The 18,355-nt window shown below is 38.1% G+C and overlaps 2 protein-coding genes across 7 annotated transcripts; one reads left to right on the top strand and one right to left on the bottom strand.

Annotated features, from left to right (window-relative positions):
- Positions 1 to 355: 355 nt before the first annotated feature.
- On the bottom strand, positions 356 to 4,094 carry LOC125219456 (protein NRT1/ PTR FAMILY 5.5-like). Of its 2 annotated transcripts, XM_048121435.1 has the most exons (5): positions 3,976 to 4,094; positions 3,832 to 3,872; positions 3,285 to 3,499; positions 1,625 to 2,412; positions 356 to 1,402 (listed from the first exon to the last, which is right to left on the bottom strand). In XM_048121435.1, the coding sequence occupies exons 2-5, from the start codon at positions 3,854 to 3,856 to the stop codon at positions 409 to 411; spliced, it is 2,022 nt and encodes a 673-aa protein (XP_047977392.1). In that variant the 5' UTR covers positions 3,857 to 3,872; positions 3,976 to 4,094; the 3' UTR covers positions 356 to 408. The 2 variants fall into 2 exon arrangements, with proteins under 2 accessions (XP_047977392.1, XP_047977400.1); XM_048121443.1 differs by lacking the exons at positions 3,832 to 3,872; positions 3,976 to 4,094 and having other exon boundaries at positions 1,625 to 2,478; positions 3,285 to 3,388.
- Positions 4,095 to 12,468: 8,374 nt separating this feature from the next.
- On the top strand, positions 12,469 to 17,537 carry LOC125223750 (protein NRT1/ PTR FAMILY 5.5-like). 5 transcript variants are annotated; one of them, XM_048127048.1, is made up of 4 exons: positions 12,469 to 13,012; positions 13,253 to 14,508; positions 14,596 to 16,454; positions 16,542 to 17,537. In XM_048127048.1, exons 3-4 carry the CDS (start codon positions 15,562 to 15,564, stop codon positions 17,476 to 17,478), a joined length of 1,830 nt encoding a protein of 609 aa, XP_047983005.1. In that variant the 5' UTR covers positions 12,469 to 13,012; positions 13,253 to 14,508; positions 14,596 to 15,561; the 3' UTR covers positions 17,479 to 17,537. The 5 variants fall into 5 exon arrangements, with proteins under 5 accessions (XP_047983005.1, XP_047983014.1, XP_047983029.1 ...); XM_048127057.1 differs by having other exon boundaries at positions 12,469 to 13,168; XM_048127072.1 differs by having other exon boundaries at positions 12,469 to 13,617; positions 13,754 to 14,508.
- Positions 17,538 to 18,355: the final 818 nt, after the last annotated feature.

Genomic DNA, 18,355 nt, shown 5'->3' with positions numbered 1-18,355 from the left:
TTTTTTATCTATGTACCTTTTTTTTATTTAAATGAAATGAATGAATTTTTCCGTATATGTCTCGTAAATTTAATTCCGTAATTTATCATAAATTTAATTCCGTAAATGTAGTTGTTTTTTAATTATTTTTATTGCGGCTAGCCTGTGGCTGGCCTTAGGCTAGCCTATTTGATTAAAATGATAATGTGGCAGGTGGATTTTTAATGCTGATAACGTGGCAGAGAGAGAGAGTGGTTGGCCTATGACTGGCCTATTGCCATTGTGGATGCTCTAAACATAGAGTAGTACAGAATATAAAAGTAGGATCTAGAAATATGTTTGATTTGGAAAAGGGCGCCAAATATATAATCATCCATGCATAGAGATACTGTGTTCCATTGCATCGCATCTTGAGTTGGAGAATTAAGTTCAGACTACATCGAAAAATATACCTTTAGCGCATAGGTTAACATTTCCCAAATACTGATCGACAGGTGGAGATAATTTGTAGTGACGCAATACAAGCTCTACTGCGCTGCCTTTGATTATGGGACTTAAGTAAGCTAAACGTTCAGGTTCAGAAGTAGAGCAATGAATAAATTCATCTGTCTGTTGCTTATCCTCTGAGCTGCTCCTCATGGCATCCGATAAGGTGTAAATATAATCCAAGCATAAGTATGCTATTACACTCAGACTACACAAAACCGTCAAGACCCAATAATAGCGATCAAGACGACTTCGGTTCAGCGTATACTGAAACCAGCTCTTGCCGCCTCGCACCTCACTTACTTTTCCAACGGCATAAACTAAAAATGATGAGCACAAGAATCCGAAACCAGTAACCCCCTCCACAAAACAATCATGGTACCTCTTCATCGAGCTAGGAGCCCAAAACTCGAAGAAGGCAGAGAAGCCGTATTCAGAAAATGGTTCCACATGCCCGGAGAATAGGATCTGGAAAACGAGCCACCCGGCGCTCATGGGAACCTTGCCGTCATCGGGGAGGTCGAGTAGATCATGCCTTCTAAGCACGTGAATCCTGCGTCTCTCTACAGCGGCAGCCACTGCGCAGCATAACACAGAATACATGACAAATAACTGACCATTTTTCCCGACTCCATATTTCCCAAGCATATCCTTGTTCGTTTTTGTTATTCCAACTGTCATAAACTTGCCAAAGCCGCTAACTAACAGCAACAGCTGAAGAGGAGGCTTCCACTTTCCTATATTGAACTTCATATGGCTCGCTTGTTCTACGAAGTAAGTGTTTGCCGTTGAGTGTACAATGCCGCACATGATGAAGCAGCTCAGGATTGGAAGCAGACGGATTAGATCTTTGGCGGATTCAACTTCTGATACCGAGCAAAGTTTCCATGATCCAACTCTATCACCAGGCACTTCTATGGCTGCCTTATGCAGAAACCTACGTACACCCATTCATTGCATACAATTAACTGAAAACTATTACTAACAAACAGACATCTTAGTAAGTTGGAACTTTAACTAATTCAATAGTATAATTAAACCTTAAACTAAAAATGACTGCTACATCAGTATATATTGGCATCTAATTGCGTTTTGATAAATATAACACTGATAGATTAAAGCAAAGAATATATGATGTTAATGGTACAGTTATACTCACCCGAGAATACAAGTTTGGGATAGTTTCTTAATTTCCTCTCCAGCTACGCAGTGAAGCCGGGGATCATTCTCTTTTGGGCGGGGTTGGGTAATCTTGAAAGCAGCAGCTACAAACACTCTGGCAAAATTGGTTACCGGGCTTCTCTCTGCTTTTGGTGGGGATTTCTTGTATGCTTGGGCACCCATGAAGAAAAATATGGTTGTGAAAATTGTGCAACTTGCAGAAACTCCAAAGAGAATATACCACTTTTTTATGTATGGAAACGCACATATTACAACTACTGGCGTGCATAAGAACATAAGTACACATGTTTCTCGCCACCAACTTAGTTGTTTCCGGTTGTCCGGCTGCTCTTCTCCATGGTTAGTCATCTGTTCGCTATTATTGTTCGGCTGATCTTCTTCATGGATAGTCGTCTGTTTGCTATTATTGTTGGGCTGATCTGGTTCATGGTTAGTCGTGTGTTCGCTATTATTGTTGGCCTGATCTTCTTCATGGATAGTCGTCTGTTCACTATTATTGTTGGCCTGATCTTCTTCATGGATAGTCGTCTGTTTGCTGTTATTATTGGGCTGGTTTGGTACATTGTTAGTCGTCTGAATCTGATCAGCAATGAATGGTTCAGCGGTGGCAACGCGAGCAGCCCTCCCGAGACCTATCAACGCCATACCCGTTATGAAGAGGATCTTTTCCGTGTACCCAACACATCCCTCCTTATCTTGGCACTTCTCACCTGAAACTGTTTGCCCAAACACTGGCGTTGTTGCAACTGTGATCAGGACCATACCCTGCTCCCAAGAGTACTAGATTAGCATCCCCTCCCTACTAGTAGTACTCCCTCAGTCCGTGATTAACTGTCCCTTGTTTGACCGGCACGAGTTTTAAAAAATTGTTTGACTTTATGTAGTAAAGTAGGTAGAAAAGCTAGTGGAACGTGGGACCTATTTTGATATATTGGTTTTAATATAAAATATGAGTGAAATGAGTTATTGGAACATATGATCTACTTACCAAATAGAGTAAAAGTGAAATGAAACATTTATTGGCGGACGGACGAAAAAGGAAAAATGTAATATTTGATGACGGACGGAGAGAGTATTAAGCTTGGTATACTTATAGCTGCCAAATACAAATAAAAGACAGAATCAGGCTTGGGCTTATTAGCCTAAGGCGAAAACCGTCTGAAGCCCGGGCCAAACCTGGACCGACATAGGTCCAACACATGACTGACTCACCTCAACTTTAAAGAATCGGGCTTGGGCCCTAATCTTGTCTTATACTCCCTCCGTCCCACAAAGATTGTCCCATTTTTCCATTTCCGTCCGTCCCACAAAGATTGTCCCATTTCACTTTTGACCATTTTTGGTAGTGGGCCCCATAACTCATTCCTACTCACATTTTATTATAAAAGTAATATATAAAAGTAGGACTCACGTTCCCCTAACTTTTTCAACTTACTTTTCATTACATTTCTTAAAATCTGTGTCCGGTCAAAGTGAGACAATCTTTGTGGGACGGAGGGAGTATTAATATTTTATCCGTTACTAACGCATTTCTTATTTTAATCATGACCAAATTTATAGATCTAACTTAGATTAGCCTAAAAACTAAAATAGTTGGTCAACTGCACAATGTAAAAGAGTAATTAGATATAACTAACCACAGAGCTGGATATTGTGGAAAGAGCAAGAATGGCAAAATTTCCAAGAAGAGTTTCAGCAATGAAGAGAAAGAAAAATGGCAGAATCCGGTAGAGTCCACCCCATATATTCAGAATCGTGGCTGCATTTGTGAAACTCAGTTTCCAAACACTTGTGAAGTAAGTTTGCATAATGAAGAAGACGCCTGCCATCACGGTCTCCGCCCACACCACACCTTCAATTAACCAAACAAAACCCTAATCTTAAGTTTATTCATATTTGTGGCATTTAGATAAAATAATACTGAGATATAATATGATGAGATAAACAAAAAAATGTAGATTTTATTTTGGATTAAATTAGTTACATTGGAATGGGATAGATAATTGTGAGATGGAGCAATCCTAACACTTTAGAGACACACCATGATACATGGTCACTGACTAATCTTTTGAGGAAAAGGGCAATCAAACAAGATATAAGAATAAACATTACATTTAGCCATGAGCAATAATGAGAACCAAATGGTCCATCATGTATGTACACGAAAAAGCTTTATTTAATTACCCGCAACTCTGAGAATACCCCCCATTGTCTGCTTCTACTCTCTGCAGAAGACGATGGTTTCACATAGAAAACAGAGATTGTTATATACGTTGAAAGGTATACGAAATAAAACACTCTCAGTCTAAAACAAAACCATTCATTTACCTCAACTCCGATGGCGAGCTTTTTTAGCTGCACTAACTTGTTATCTTAAAATCTTGGAGAGACAGATGTTGAGGGTTGCTTGACAGAACAGCTGTACTTAGTTATCTTAAATACTAGGAGTAGCATATTTCCACAGATTTCAATGATAATAATTATTGTTCACATATAACAACCATGTATTATACTCTCTCCGTCCCAATAAATATGAAACATTTGGTTTCCGGCACAGGATTTTATGCAAGTGTTGTTTTGTGAGTTAATGAAGAGAGAGTAAAGTAAGAGAGAGGAAAAAGTAGAGAGTGTGATGTTTCCATTTTAGGAAACATTTCATTTTTAGTGGGACAAACCCAAAAAGGAAAACGTTGCATTTCTAATGGGACAGAGGAAGTATTATATTTATAATAGGGAGTATAATAATACGACAAAAACACCAGATCGATCCATTTCTTTTACCCCAAAATAAGAAACCAGATCAATTATCAAGTATAAATGCCCGCTCTACGACGCCTTATATAGGTAGATTGCCTTTGTTTTTTTTTTTTGTTACAAATCCCTAACACATGCAACCGAGCTGACTCAAATCCCAGACTTATTAGGTAAAAGGAAAATGTTTTAACAATTAAATTACGCTAGGTATATCAATTTGTTGATGAACTTGGAAGAAGATGTTACTTTTGCAAATCAAAATAAGTAAATAAATGAAGTTCAGTTTTGATCAAATTAGTCAAATATAAGTAGAAATATTAAGCTGAACATCCATATCGAGAAATACCACCTACTACTATTGATTAATAAAACTACGCGTTTACTTTAAAAAGTGCATTAGAATTTTATAGTAATATAGTTGACGATGACTTTGCTTCGACAATGACGCCAGGAAATAAATAACACGAAAAGGATGGAAAATTAAAATAATCATCCGTCACATTTTAATAGGTCTCACTCTCGGTCTCGGATAACAATATTAATAATTTGTAGTATAAGAAGTCATAATAAAATAAGGAAGGTAGAATGGTAGATAGATCTGATAGGTCTGATAAATAATGAGTTAAGGTGTATTGTATTTGTATGTAATAGTATAATGAATTGCCATGTTAAGTAGTAGTACTAATCTATTTTATTATATATACGTTTAAATGTGGCGGATTAAAATATAAATATTTTTGTTTATTTTGTTATCCATTTAAGGAGTTGTTTTTAAATTTCACTCATTTTTTATGAATACTTCCTCTTCATCATTGATCTCAACGAAATTATTTACAACATTGATTAAGAATGGTTACGATAGATGATTTTGACAACTTAAAAATGTCTTCCATCCGTCCCACTATAAGTGATGCATATTGCTTTTTGAGTCGTTCCATTATAAGCAATACATTTCCTTGTATGGCAGAAAAACAATATTATATCTCTCTCTTAATTTATCCAGCTCTATCTTATTTTTTACTAAATCTAACTAGTTAAAAACTTATGCCAAAAAACACATGTAATGGGACAAAAGAAGTAATATTACTGGAACATGGTCTTTCACTACTTTAATTTGTAACGTTTTTAAATAAGATGTCAACATAAATCCTCGGTCACTACACTAGACTGTCACTACACACATATCAAATACTAATGCTACTACGTCATAATAAATCTTGTTTACACTTAAAACATAATGGTACCCGGCCCACTTGGATTAAATTAAAAATAGTAGTGTCTATTTATCATTGCATATAGTGTATTTTTCAGAGACAGTAAAATTAAAAAGAAGAAATACTGTAAATGTTAATATGTCATTCCCACCAAAAAAAATATTTACTGTAAAATTGAAAAAGAATAAACACTTGTAGATCTGTTAACGTGAGAGAGAAGAGAGGGAGACTTAGTCAAATCTCTAACATATTGATTAATAAAGAAAATATATATTTTACCAATTAAGCTACACTTCATTATCTATGATCCATTATCCATGTACGTAGATTGATAAACATAGATAAAAAAAAATTAATTAATGATCTCTTTCACTAGAGAGGGTGCTGGACAGAACAGCTGTACTAAGCTACATATTTCCACAGATTTCAAATATTACTAGTTTATGCAATGTCTTATTGTTCACATATAACAACCATGTATTATTATATTTATAATACTAATAGTATGATAATATGACAAAACACACTAGATTGGTCCATTTCTTTTATTACCAAAATAAGAAACCGGCCAGATCAATTATCAAGTATAATGGCTCTTTGACGACTTGAGTAGATTAGATTGCCTTTGTTTTTGTTACATATCCCCGAACACATGCAATTGAGGTTACTCAAATCGATCCCTAATTATTTATTACTAATTAGTTATGTGGAAAATGTTTTAACAACTAAGTTACGCCAGGTATATCAGTCGACCTTCAATGAACTTGGAAGAGAATTAATGTTACTTTTGCAAATCAAAATAAGTAAATAAATGACGTTCAGTTTTGATCAAGATTATCTATTATCTCTTCTTCCATTGCATTTAATTAGTCAAATATAACTAGAAATATTACCAGCTACTATTAATTAATAATACTACGCGTTCACTTTAAAAAGGTTATTAGATTGTATAGTAATATATATAGTTGACGAAGACTTTGCTTCGACAAAGACGCCAGGAAATAAATAATACTAGTACAACAAAGATGGAAAATAGAAAAAATTATCCGTCACATGTTAATAGATCTAACACATGGATACCGATGTTAATAATTTGTAGTAATAAAATATGAAAACAGTACGACTTTTCAAGAACCACATATAATTGAATAATAATATTATTCAAGAATGAAAATAAATAAGAAAACGAAGAAGAAAGGTCTTAAGGGATTAATGATCGTGCTTGTTTATGCCTTTATAAAAGTTAAAGATAAATCCAATTAGATTATCTATATATCCTGCATGCAGATTCCTCTAATTTTTATAAATGACCCGTGTACATTTTATGGGAAGATTTTTCTCGTCATATTATTTAGTCTATAAAAATATAGTGTTGGAGTTTGTGAAAGAGGAACACAACATAACACAATTCCGAAGTCTTTTAGGCAAATTTGCGGAAGAATGAATCCACGATCCTAAAACAAAAAAGAGGAGAAATAAAATTTATCGGAAGCTAAAGGAGAGGGGAGGGGCAACGTCGGAAGCTAACAAAGTGGGCGTCTATGGAAAATATACGTCCGGGTTCATGGTAGCGGGTCGCCGGTGAGGGGCGGTCGCCCCCTCCTTCCCCTCCCTGGATTCGCCACTGCAGCTTTGACTCAATTTTATTACGGAGTATTAGTATCGTTTTAATTTTCGGACTTTAATTGTATCAGTTAGAATACAAGTATACAACATATACACGGATTAATAAAAAATCATGTTTTAAAGTAAAAAGATGTAAATCATACTACAGATTTGTATCAATTACTAGCTATAATCTGAATTCTTTTATAATATTACTGGAACGATTTTACATCTTTTTTGAAGTTTAAAAATGTCATTCAACCATGAAAAAACTAGTATTAGTCAATTTTATTCACCCTCTAGATTATTTTTCCCCATTGCCATGGAAAAACTATATTAGTCAATTTCATGATCACCTTTTATAGTTTTTCCTCATTACTATTGTTTTCTCTCTCTTATAAGTTTTCATCTTTCCTATATTTTTTGATTATTTTATATCTCATTAATACAGTAGTATGTTGTAAAATTTTTGTATACTTGGTGTGGATTATATATTCAGCTTATATATGTTAAATTTTATGTTGTAAATGTTAATTTTTGTATGAACGAGAGTAACTAAATTCGACAATTATCATAAAAATATAAAACATTATCAATGGGATAAGTCTAATTAATTAACTATAAAATCTATAGCATTCCATTATATATGAAAGTTGAATTACATCATCACCGTCGTTATCATTGGCGTCATACTACATATATAATTGACGTACACATGTAGAAGTATGTCGTTTATTGCAAAATAAATTGAACATTAATCAAAGGTTGAGTTGGGTTGAGTTGAATATATGTATTTTCCCCTCTATTGTTTATTATCCATCGTAATTTGCGCTTTGTGGAGGCAAAAGTCTAAGTCAACTGAATTATACAACTTTCTCCCCGTTTCATAACAATGGAGACATTTCTTTTCGGCACACGACTTAAGAAAAATTGTATTAAGTGAGTTAAATAAAGAAAGAATAAAATAAGAAATGAAAAGGGAAGAAAAATGAAGAGAGAGTAAACTAAGAGAGAAGAAAGATGTTGGCATTTGCTAGGAAACGAAATGACTTCACTATTATGAAACATATCAAAATAACAAATATTACTTCATTAGTGCAGAACGGATGGCATATATTGGACTGGCACTGCATGTGATAATGAATTCATTTTGTAAAATTTGATTAATCGCGTAAATAAACTAAACAATAAGTAAATTCTCTAATTAATGTGTGTAAAATTAAAAATTCATTGTGTTCAATATCTGTTACGAATCTAGATTTATCTCTCGTCCGTAATATCCATTCTACATCGTAGATAACTACAAGAGCATTGTTTATTGATACTCCGATAGTGATTAGGAGTGAGTATTTCTATTTCTACAATAAATTACCTTGATCAAAACTGAACTTGATACACAAAATGTTAAATGGTACAGGCAACATATTTAGAGAAGGAAGCAATAGGAAAATATGATTGTGTTGAATTGGATAGATAAATGGTACACAACATCTATGTATTTATAGGGATGTTGGTGTCCCTTGAGATCCTACAATAAATGCATTTTTGGAACTACACTATTATTGGAACAAGGCAGGCATGATAAACGTTCCAATCTTGGAACTCCATTCTTCCTTAATGCTTCTTAGAACTCTATTTTCTTTAATGCTTCTTCTTTTCTCAACACTCTCCCTCAAATTGAGTGGTAGGATCTCCAAAACTCAATTTGGAAAGCACGTCTTCAAAGCTCCTTGAGTTGACTGCTTTAGTTAGGATGTCGAGAAGTTGATCCTCAGAGCGAACAAAAGGGAGTTCAACAATCCCATTCTCAATATTTTCTTTGATAAAGTGTCTGTCAACCTCCACATGTTTCGTTCGATCATGTTGTACTGGATTTTGTGAGATGCTTATAGCGGCTTTGTTATCACAGTACAGCTGGCACTTGCTTGGAGAGAGATTAATCTCTTTCATCAATCTCCTTAGCCATAAAATCTCGGTCAACCCACTTTTAATCCCACGAAATTCTGCTTCAGCACTCGAAAGAGCCACCACCTTCTGCTTCTTGCTTCTCCATGTTACTAAGTTACCTCCAACAAAGGTAAAGTAGCCTGCTGTAGACTTCCTATCATTCGGGTTCCCTGCCCAGTCAGCATCTGTATAACCATGAATCTCAAGATGCCCATTTTTGGCGAACAACACTCCATGTCCTGGAGTTCCCTTCAAATACCGACAAATCCTAAGTGCTGCCTCCATGTGGTCCGTCTGCGGCTTATGCATGAACTGACTTACGACCCCAACTGCATAGGCAATATCTGGCCTAGTGTGTGAGAGATATATGAGTTTTCCGACTAGTCGCTGATACCGACTACTATCAGTCAACTTGGCTCCTTCTCTGATTTGTAATCCATGATTAACTGCCAGGGGAGTATCTGCAGGTTTACATTCCAGTAGGCCAGTTTCTGCTAAGATGTCCAGGATATACTTTCTTTGTCGCAGAAAAATTCCTTTGGTTGACCTTAGCACTTCAATCCCAAGAAAATACTTGAGATTTCCTAAGTCCTTCATCTCAAATTCCTGAAATAGATTCTTCTTTAAATCCTCAATCTCTTCTAGGTCGTCACCTGTAATAATCATATCATCAACATATATGATTAAACATGTGATCTTATCACCTCGCTTCTTAAAAAATAGCGTATGGTCTGAATTGCTCTGTGTATATCTATAGCTAATCATTGCCCCAGCAAACTTCCCAAACCATACTCTTGGAGATTGCTTCAATCCATACAAGGTCTTCCTCAATCGGCACCCTTCACCTGTTTTAAAATCTGTTGCAAAACCTGGAGGTGCCTCCATGTAAACTTCTTCGTTCTTCTTCAACTCACCATGCAGGAAGGCATTCGTCACATCAAACTGGTGTAATGGCCAGTTCCTATTAGCAGCAATAGATAGCAATACCCGAACAGTGTTCATCTTGGCTACTGGGGAGAAGGTCTCAGAATAGTCTACTCCATATGTCTGAGTATATCCCTTTGCAACGAGACGTGCTTTGTACCTTTCTATCGAGCCATCAGGTCTTCTTTTGATAGTGAAGACCCATCGACAACCAACTGGTCGCTTCCCTCCTGGTAGAACACATTTCTCCCATGTGTGGTTTCGAATTAGTGCATCAATCTCTTTCTTCATTGCTTCCCTCCAATGCTTGTGTTTCATAGCTTCTTCCCATGTCTGTGGTATTTCTTCTTCCTCATATAGTGCATTCTCAAAAGCCCGAGCCATCTCTAATAAATGGCCTTTGGCTAGGTTCACAATAGAGTAGCGTTTTTTCCTGTCAACCTTTTCTGGTGTATACCTTTTGGGTGGAACTCCTCTGTTTGGCCTTGGTGGAAGTATGTATCTCCCAGTGTCAGGGTCAACTTTTTCGACCTCAACTTCTTCGATTTCCTCTTTTTCGGCCTCAATTGAATTTCCTTCTGCACTTACAGTGTTAGCCAAACAATTATATGTATCCATAGGAGTACTTACATTGGATATCCTTAACGGAGAAATGTTTGAGGCGATGTCACCTTCCACAATAGACTCTACCACATCAGAGACTTGCTCAGCGGAATTGCTTACTGCTTTCTCTGTTAGGTCCGAATCAGAATTGCTTGGCATTGGCAGTGGCATTGAGATCCAACTTAGCGGGTCCGTATCATTGTTATCCTAACATTACTCTCCCCCTGACCGCGAAGATGGGTAAAGAAATACTCGGTTTCAAGAAAGTTGCTGTTCATTGTAACGAACATGCGGTTGGACTTTGGATCGAAACATCTATACCCCTTTTGATTTACCCCATATCCTACAAATACACATTTAACAGCACATGGGGATAGTTTAGTTCTTTCATGTTTAGGAATGTGGACAAAAACGGAGCATCCGAAGACGCGAGGTTCAAGAGTCAAGGGCGGAGGGATTTTTGTGTAGGCGGACAAGACTTGTAAGGGAGTTTTGTGTTTGAGAATACTTGTGGGCAATCGGTTTAAGAGATAGGCTGAGGTGATAATGGCTTCTGGCCAAAAATGTTTCGGGGCTTTTGACTCTATAAGCATGGAACGAGTCATTTCGAGGAGAGATCGATTTTTCCTTTCAGCCACACCGTTTTGTTCGGGAGTATGAGCACATGTGGTTTGGTGTATAAGACCTTTGTTTTGAAAGAATTGTTTCATGTTAGAATTAACAAACTCCCCCCCATTATCTGACCGAAGGACCTGAATGGTTTTGTGAAACTGAGTTTGGATAAGGTTATAGAAATGGGTAAAGTGTGACAAAACTTCAGATTTTTGTTTCATGAAATATACCCAAGTCATGCGAGTGCAATCATCTACAAAAACTAAGTAGTATCGAAAACCTTGCCCTCCAATAACTGGTGCGGGCCCCCAAACATCAGAGTGTACTAAGGCAAATGGGGTTTCAACGCGAGTATTACTTGGTGGATAAGAGTTCCGATGACTTTTGGATAAAAGACAAGTTTCACAGTACATGTCATGCTTAGGAATAATATTAGGAAATAACAATTTTAAGTAACCGATAGATGGATGACCCAAGCGTCGATGCCAAAGCCAAGCTTTCCGGTCAGCTGACCCGTGAGTTAGCATGGCAGTCCCTTTTTGAGCTATCTCATCCACATAGTAAAGCCCATCGCGTTCAGTGCCACACCCAATTATCTCCCCGGTTCGGATATCCTGTAACAGACAAAATTGTGGCTGCATTAGTAACGTACAATTCAATTCCTTTGTGACATGACTAATGGATAATAACTTATGAGACATTGAAGGAATATAGAGACAATTCGATAATTGCAAAGTAGGTGAAATGTTAACAGTTCCAGCCCCCTCAACCACTGTAAATTCTCCATTGGCAGTCTCGATATGAGATTTTTGAGGTTTCTGAAGGTTGATAAGGTCTGAGGCATCATAAGTTATGGTATCGGTTGCCCCACAATCGAAAATCCATTTATCATTTTTTTCATGGCCATTAGATACTGCACACGCAACTCCAAGCTTCTCGAGGGGCTGAAATCGATTTTGGCAAGAGATTTGGGTAATTATGGAATTTTTAGGAGGTTCAGGGGCTAATTGAGGCTGCAAATTTTGGTGGGGTGCATCTTGTAATTTCTGATAAATATTGGAGGGTAATTGGGGCTGCAAATTTTGGTGGGGTGAAACATGCAATTTTCCAAAGGTTTGGGGGCTTCTAATTAAAGAACCCCCTAACCCCAATTTACCTAGAATGGGCGCCGCTTCTTCCCCCATCAATTCTTCACTCCAGTCGTGAATTACACTCCCATTTCCGCCGGCGACGAAATTCGCTGCCCCGGTTGTGTTTGCCGGTTGAGCAGCGGCGTCTCGGGTCCTATTTCCTGGCTGGACAGCTTGCGCGACCCCCTGCCCCGCGTTGCTTCCGTTGCCTCCGACTGCTGCGGCGGCGTGCCCGCCACGGTTCCAGGGTGTTTGCGGTGGCGGCGGCTTGCCGTTCTTCTCTTCCCACCAATCTGGATATCCAATTAGTTCAAAGCATGAATCTTTTGTGTGTCTTTTCCGTTTGCAGTAGGAACACACTAATTTTGACTTGTCTTCTTCATCACTTCGCCTATTTCTGCCATTGCTGCCGCCGCGACCGCCACCGTTGCTTCCGCGACCGCCACCCCGCGAGCCGGTGGTGTGGTTCTGCCACCCTCGGACGGCGAGGCCGGTTCCAATTCCATCCGTGGCGACTGCTCCACCGATGTTTGCCTGCTGTAATACTCGGAGTCGCGTCTCCTCCTGTTGAATCAGGTTGTACGCGTAGTCGACGGAGGGAAGTTGGTCCATTTTCAGTATTTCCCTCTTGATTGTTTCATATTTGCTATCAATTGCATAGAGAAACTGACATACTCTCTGATCTTGTATGAATTTTTCATGAATCTCCATATCCTCTGGATATTTCATTGGGTTCGTCTGTTTTTGGTCGATTGAAATCCATATCTCTCCCAACCTGCTCCATATTTCTTCTAATGAATTGCTTTCTTGTCTCAGTGTGGTAGCTTTGAACTGAAGATCATACACCTGGATTTTATCTCCTCCGCTCCCATATGTGACTGCCAAAGCATCCCAGATGTGCTTCGCCGTCGGATGTTGTGAAACTCGACTAACCAGTCGAGGCTCGATATTTTGTATCAACCAAGTGACTACACAGTGATCGGCTTGTTGCCACTGTATGAAGGCTGGATCGGTTCGCGGTGGGGGAGGAGGCACTCCGGTGACGTGAGAGACCATTCCCCGACCGCTTATCGCCGTTTTCACAACCACGGACCAAAGGGCATAATTTTCTCCATTCAACTTGTTCCCACCGATGTGGAGGGGCTGCGTGTCAATTCTGTATGGCACGGCAGCTGTTTCTGGTGGGTTTGGTTGGTTTGTGGCAAAACTATTGCGCATAAAATTGGCAAACTGCCGGGCAAATTCATTTGCCATAAATGAATCTGAGGTTTCGGTTATTATTCTATTGTCATCTGACATTTTGGCTTAAGGTTACAGGTACAGCGAAAAAGAGAAGGAAAAAGAGGCCAAAAAACGGGAAAGGGCCGAGAAAGGTATCAAGGACGATGATGATACCTATTCTGAGTCCAAACCCGCTCTGATACCATGTTAAATGGTACAGGCAACATATTTAGAGAAGGAAGCAATAGGAAAATATGATTGTGTTGAATTGGATAGATAAATGGTACACAACATCTATGTATTTATAGGGATGTTGGTGTCCCTTGAGATCCTACAATAAATGCATTTTTGGAACTACACTATTATTGGAACAAGGCAGGCATGATAAACGTTCCAATCTTGGAACTCCATTCTTCCTTAATGCTTCTTGGAACTCTATTTTCTTTAATGCTTCTTCTTTTCTCAACACAAAAAGTAACATTTGCTTCCAAGTTTATACATCTACATACAAGTCGGCCAACCATATAAGTTTAAAGTTTGTTTATTGATTTTTTACAAATAAGTGTATAGATCCACATACAAGTTGACCTATTGTTTATTGATTTCTTCCAATTAAGTGTATGGATCTACATACAAGTCGACCAACCATATAAGTTTATAGATCTACATACCTAATGCCTTTGTGTGCTATTTATATACTAGTATAGCTGTCCTCTCGGTCAACCTCTCTCTCTCTCTCTCCCTCCCTCCCTCCCTCTCTCTGTCTCTCTCTATCAGTTTCGAATATAGCAAGTGAGTGCAGATCTGCAGAGAGTAGAAGAACGGAATGAGGGGTATTCTCAGAGTTGCAGGTAATTAAAAATTTTCAAATAATGCTTTTTCTTACTACATGATATGGATAAACTTAAGACTGGGGTTTGTGTGTGGGTTGATTGAAGGTCTAGTTTGGGCGGAGACAGTGATGGAAGGAGTGTTCTTTATTATGCAAACTTACTTCACAAGTGTTTGGAAAATGAGCTTCACAAACGCAGCTACAATTCTGAATATATGGGGTGGACTCTACCGGATTCTGCCATTTTGGTTTCTCTTCATTGCTGAAACTCTTCTTGGAAATTTCTTCACCCTTGCATTTTCCACCATATATATAGCTACACTGAGAATAATACTCTACCATAACAAGCAATAGAAGAGTGACAACACAACACATTTAACTGCCTTGGACCACAAGAGCGAGCTGGCCACCTTCTCCTGCTGCCAACGTTTTAGGTGGTCCCAAGAGCACATCTTTCCAGCTCTTCATGTTGTGAGTAGATGCCACGTCCTTGACTGAAGAATCTTCATTTTCACATTTAGCATCAGCATTAGGATTGAGAGCTAGCTTCACTTTAGTTTCAGCTTGCTTGAGAGTGCATAGGCTAACACTTACCAACTACTTCCTCCTCATTGGAGTTCATTTTGTCATTTTGGTATATTCTATAGTAGTGCAGTCATTTCTCTTTTTTAGTAAAAGTCAACATATTTTTATTCCTTTACTTAACTCACTTAACACAATTTTTCTTAAATTGCGTACCAAAAATAAATGCCTCTACCGCCGAGTGGAGGGAGTAGTTTTTAGTTTTTTATTGGCTGATTAAAAACTTAGTTTTACAACTACTTAATCCGTTCCTTGTTAATAAAGACATTTCTTTTTCGGCATAGAATTTAAGAATAGTATGTTAAGTGGATGGTGAATAAAGTAAGAGAGATAAAGAGAAAATAAAGTATGTGCAAAGATTAATTTTTGCCAAAAATAGAAATGACTCAATTATGTTAGAACTTCACAAAATGAAAAATGACTCAATTAATATAGGTCAGGTTAGTCAGAGTTGGGCTCGGGCTTCAAACGAGTTTGGGCTCTGGCTAATATGGGTTTGATAGAAAATCTGATTGCAGTCAATTTTAACAGAGTTTCAGCCCAAGCCCAAGCCCGACTCTTCATTATGTTGGGTCAACTTAAACCAGGCCGAACCGGCCTATTTGAAGTATATCAAGAGTTGTGTTATTGGGTGCAGGGTTTGGTCCTAATCACAGTAGCCACTACGCCAGTGTTTGGGCAAACAGTATCAAGTGGCAGATGCGAAGATAAGGAAGGATGTGTCGGATACACAGAAAAGATCCTATTCATAACGGGTATGGCGTTGATAGGTCTTGGGAGGGCTGCTCGTGTTGCCACCGCTGAACCATTCATTGACGATCAGACCGACCAACATCCTCCTAACAATATCGATCACACCACTAACCATAATGAAGATCTGTCTAACAATATCGATCACACAACTAACCATGGTGAAGATCTGTCTAACAATATCGATCACACAACTAATCATGGTGAAGATCCCACCACTAACAATGGTCATGAAGATCCTCCTAACAATATCGATCACACCACTAACCATGGTGAAGTAGATAAAACAGACAACCGACCACAACTAAATTGGTGGCGAATAACATTTGTACTTCTGTTTTTTTGTACGCCAGGAGTTGTGATTTTTGCATTTCCATACATAAAAAAGTGGTATGTTCTCTTTGGTCTTTCTGCAAGTTGCACGGTTTTAGCAACCTTATTTTTCTTGATCGGTGCCTGTATGTACAAGAAACCCAAACTACAAGCACAGAGAAGCCCTGTAACCGATTTTGCCAGAGTGTTTGTCGCCGCTGCTTTCAAGATCACCCAACCCTTCCCCAAAGATGATGATACCCGGATTCACCGCATAGTTGGGGAAGAAATTCAATCACTATCCCCTACTCGTATTCTCGGGTGAGTATAACTATAAAATTTGAACATACTGTAATTTATTGTTTGTTCCATTTCAGTTGATTGTATGTATGTGATGAATTGGTACAGATTTCTGCATAAGGCGGCCATAGTAATGCCCGGTGAAATACCTAGAAGCGGATCTTGGAAGCTTTGCTCTGTATCAGAAGTTGAATCCGCCAAAGCTCTACTCCGTCTCGTTCCAATCATGAGTTGCTTCATCGTGTGCGGCGTCGTACACTCAACCGCAAACACTTACTTCTTAGAACAAGCGAGCCATATGAAGTTCAATATTGGAAAGTGGAAGCCTCCTCTTCAGCTGTTGCTGCTAATTAGTGCCATGTTCAAGTTTGAGATGGTTTTATCAGTAAAAGAGAGACCGTCTGTGACAAATGGTTATATTTTTAGCGGTTATTCTATTTTTTGCTGTGCGGTTGCTGCCGGCATAGAGAACCGTAGGATTAAAGTTCTTACAAAGCATAACCTACTGGACCTCCCCGATGATGGCAAGGTCCCCATGAGCGCCTGGTGGCTAGTTTTCCAGTTCGCATTAGCCGGCATGATGGAACCATTTTCTGAATACGGCTTTTCTGCCGCCTTGGAGGATTTGGCTCCTAAGTCGATGAAGAGGTACCATGATTGTTTAGTGGAGGGAGTTACTGGTTTTGGATTCCTGTGCACTGCGCTTTCGGTTTACGTTGTTGGAAAAGTAAGCGAGGCAGGGGGTGGCAAGAACTGGTTTCAGTTCACGTTAAACCGGAGTCGTCTGGATCGCTATTATTGGGTCTTGACAGCTTTGTGTGGTCTCAATGCAATAGCATACCTCATCGTCGTACGCTGCATTTATGGGAGCAGTGGTTTTGATACTATTGTATCAACAGTAATGCCAAGAGGCTCTAGTGATCATGATCATGATGGTGGAATATGGAAGATAAAGAAAGGCACGGTAGATCTTGTATTGCGTCACTACAAATTATCACCACATATTGATTTGGATCCTGAAAATAATGCACTTGTCATTATTTGATACTCCATATATACATAGAGAAATGGTATTATTTGTGTACTACTATAATTCTCCTCCAATTAGGATTGTTTGTTTTGATTTATATATTTAGTTTGATTCTAATACATTTAAAAACGTTATTGAAATTTTTATTTTACAAAATTCAAAAAACCTAGAGCTTGGTTTATTTGTTTTTTCTATAATCTCAAATAAATGAATAAAATGACAAATTGAATTTTAATTTATATATAACATTTTTTAATGTATTAGAATAAAACTAAATATATTACTCATTAAAACAAACAACATTAAATGTAAAGTGATGTTCATATAATAAGCTTATATCTATCTTTCGTTATCTATAGGAGTATTACTATTGTTATTATTTAATTTAGGATTCAATTTAATTTATTTTTGCTGAGCAAAGGATATCATTTTATTTTTATCACTCTCTCTAATCACGTTTCACAACAAAATTGCTCTAGGCAGGACTCTATTGCAGCACTGAAGTCGGGACAAGCCACCATTCATTCCCTTAAGGTGCATCCAGCGGCGGATCTACATTTTAATAAAGGGGTGAAGTTGTACCCAAAATAAGCTTAATAATGCATTGTATCCATCTGAGAGAAGAAGTTTTAGTGCATTACAATCTACAGCTATTTCCAAGGAACAGAGTTGCAAGTAGAAGTCTTAGGGGCCGAGTTTGATTACCTGAGTATTTGTGCCGGCAGTTCCAATTTTAATTTAAAGCCATAATATTTTACCTGTCCGGTGGCAGAGGAAATGGCGGTTGCAGTTCCGATTCCAATTTAAAGCTATGATATTTTTCCTGCTTTCCAGATTTTCTCATGGTTATTCCAATTTTGGCCGATTTGGGCCATAATTTGAGGTTACCCCC

Source organism: Salvia hispanica, chromosome 1 (assembly GCF_023119035.1).
Source record: "Salvia hispanica cultivar TCC Black 2014 chromosome 1, UniMelb_Shisp_WGS_1.0, whole genome shotgun sequence".
Classification (NCBI taxonomy): Eukaryota; Viridiplantae; Streptophyta; class Magnoliopsida; order Lamiales; family Lamiaceae; genus Salvia; species Salvia hispanica.
The sequence above is the reverse complement of the archived record's forward strand: the minus strand, read 5'-3'. Positions and strand labels throughout refer to the sequence as shown.

Excerpts from the sequence above, each read along its gene's own strand:
- LOC125219456 (XM_048121435.1), bottom strand. The coding sequence starts at position 3,856 with ATGGGGGGTATTCTCAGAGTTGCGG. Across the intron at positions 3,500-3,831 it reads GGGTATTCTCAGAGTTGCGG|GTGTGGTGTGGGCGGAGACC; the intron begins GTAATTAAATAA and ends GGTTAATTGAAG. Across the intron at positions 1,403-1,624 it reads TCCCAAACTTGTATTCTCGG|GTTTCTGCATAAGGCAGCCA; the intron begins GTGAGTATAACT and ends GGGTGTACGTAG.
- LOC125223750 (XM_048127048.1), top strand. The coding sequence starts at position 15,562 with ATGGGTTTGATAGAAAATCTGATTGCAGTCAATTTTAACAGAGTTTCA. Across the intron at positions 16,455-16,541 it reads TCCCCTACTCGTATTCTCGG|ATTTCTGCATAAGGCGGCCA; the intron begins GTGAGTATAACT and ends GAATTGGTACAG.